The sequence below is a fragment of the Microtus ochrogaster genome (genome assembly GCF_000317375.1).
Source record: "Microtus ochrogaster isolate Prairie Vole_2 chromosome 14 unlocalized genomic scaffold, MicOch1.0 chr14_random_1, whole genome shotgun sequence".
NCBI classification, from domain to species: Eukaryota; Metazoa; Chordata; class Mammalia; order Rodentia; family Cricetidae; genus Microtus; species Microtus ochrogaster.
The window spans coordinates 28,808,593-28,810,663 of NW_004949096.1; the positions used below are offsets into that span (position 1 = coordinate 28,808,593).

The window sequence follows — 2,071 nt, forward strand, 5'->3', positions numbered from 1 at the left end:
AGAGAGAGAGAGAGAGAGAGAGAGAGAGAGAGAGAGAGAGAGAGAGAGAGAGAGACTGGGTCTGGCTTGGGCTTTTGAAACCTCAAAGCCCACACCCAGAGACATATTTTCTCCAACAAGGCCAACATCTCTAATCCTTCTAATCCTACCAAAGAGTTCCACTCCCTGGTGACTAAGAATTCAAATGTAGGAGCCTATGGGGGGGGGGGTCATTCATATTCAAACCACCACCTCCTCAAAACTACCTGTGTGACCTTGAAAACATTCCTTACCAGGGCTGGAGAGAAGGCTTGGCGATTCAGAGCACTGGCCTCTCTTCCAGAGGACCTGTGTTTGGACACCCACTTGGAGCTATACCTCCAGCTCCAAAGGGGGGTCTGACCTCCTCTCCTGGCCCTGTGGATAACTGAATACAAGTGACGTACAGATATACACTTACATAGATACACACTTACACAGAGCTTTCAAAAAGTCTTAAAGGGGAAAAAAAAAAAGCTGCCTACCACCTCCAAGCTTTAGAGTCTCATAAGATGCAGCTGTGAATCCCTGCCTGGCAGAGTAGCAGATACACAGAAGGTTACGACCTCTGTTAACTGGTTTTCTGAACACAGAGAAGTAAGGACAGGCAGGTGATTGGGGGGGGGGGGGGGGCCACATCCAGAACAGAAAGAAATGAACAAAATATGACATCTATGTGAAATGAACTAAATATGACCTCTGCAAGGATGCAGGTGATCTTATTCAGAGTTGGGGGCAGGACGGAGGGGGACGACAGGAGCCCTTCCCCCTTCAGAACACAGACATACCTGAGAGCCACAAGGAGCCATAGGAAGTAAAGGTGGGCACATAGCTGTTTCCAGGCCCTGTGTGTCTTCAAATCCACTGCCGTTTCTTCCTGGCCCACTGTCTTCTTCCCCTTGTGGGCTCTGTGGGACAAACATGTTGGTTTCTATGTCATGGTGGCCTTCTGGGGCTTGGATTTTTCCAGCCATGTCTGCATCGTTGGAGCACGGGCTAGACGGTGCAGAGCTGAAGCTGATTCTTAAGAGCAAGGTGTCCTTATGGGGCATCCTAGGGGGACGTCAGGAGCTTTGTGAGAAAGGAATGGTGCCATCAGGTTCCTCCTGGAGAAATGTCAGGTGAATTATTAAGGACGGAGGGGAGGAGGTCACAGCTTTGCTAAGGGAGCTCCCCTCTCGAAAAATGCTTACAGTCACTGGTGAAAGAAAGGCTCCCTGCCGTGCAGAGGGTCAGCAGGCAGCTAGCACTGTGTGCAACCCACACCAGGTAGTGTTTGGTGAGGGGAGGTCCGCGTTTCAGGGCCACGTGATTCGGGCTCGGGGCTGTCTCCTGCTCTGCACCAGAGAAGCTATTTTAAGTAGGAAACTCAATATGTCACAGAGAGGAGGGTGGCGGTGGAGCGGCTGAGCGGCCGAGGCTAGCAGGTCCTAAAGGAGACTGTATTCCCGAGAAGGTAAATCCATTGCTCAGATGCTGCTGTCCCTCAGCGCCCCCAGATCTCTATTTTGAGCCCTGAAAACAAACATCCACCTCTAGGCTTGGAGCAGAAGGTTCACCCTGCCTCTCATTCATCTCTTTCTTTGGTTTGATGAATGATATCAGCTTTAAAGAGAACACATCGTGGTATTACATTTAAAATCACAAAAGCAAAAGCAAGCCAGGCCTTCTAGGATAAATAGCAGGCCGCTCTCCTGACCGCTGAGGCTGAGCCATCCTCCAGGGCTCTGACAAAGCATATTGGCTCAGGTTTTCCATTTCTCCGGGGTCTGGAGCCTGCAGAGCTGTGGCCAGTGCAGCCCAGTAAGTAGGAAAAGAAAACTGGTCAATATCAGATATGGATATAGCACTTTATATTATTTTTACTTGTCATAAATAAGGAGAGAGAAAGCTTGGATTAAGAGAGAAAAAAATCTATGGATGAAGAATTCTAATCAACAAGGGCATTTGAAGCCAGGTTATCTTGAAGTTAAAGAGAAAGCCAGAAAGCCCCTGATTCCAAGTGAATCGTGTGTGTGTGTGTGTGTGTGTGTGTGTGTGTGTGTGTGTGTGT

General features: G+C 49.1%; 1 protein-coding gene across 1 annotated transcript in view; it reads right to left on the bottom strand.

Moving 5' to 3' along the window:
• The window catches only part of Pla2g4e (phospholipase A2 group IVE), a 79,358-nt gene extending 77,987 nt beyond the window's left edge, over window positions 1-1,371 (bottom strand). Inside the window, exon 1 of the mRNA XM_005364295.2 lies at window positions 807-1,371. Coding sequence (XP_005364352.1) covers window positions 807-1,070 — 264 coding nt within the window. The 5' untranslated portion in view covers window positions 1,071-1,371. The remainder of the gene's footprint in view (window positions 1-806) is intronic.
• Window positions 1,372-2,071: the final 700 nt, after the last annotated feature.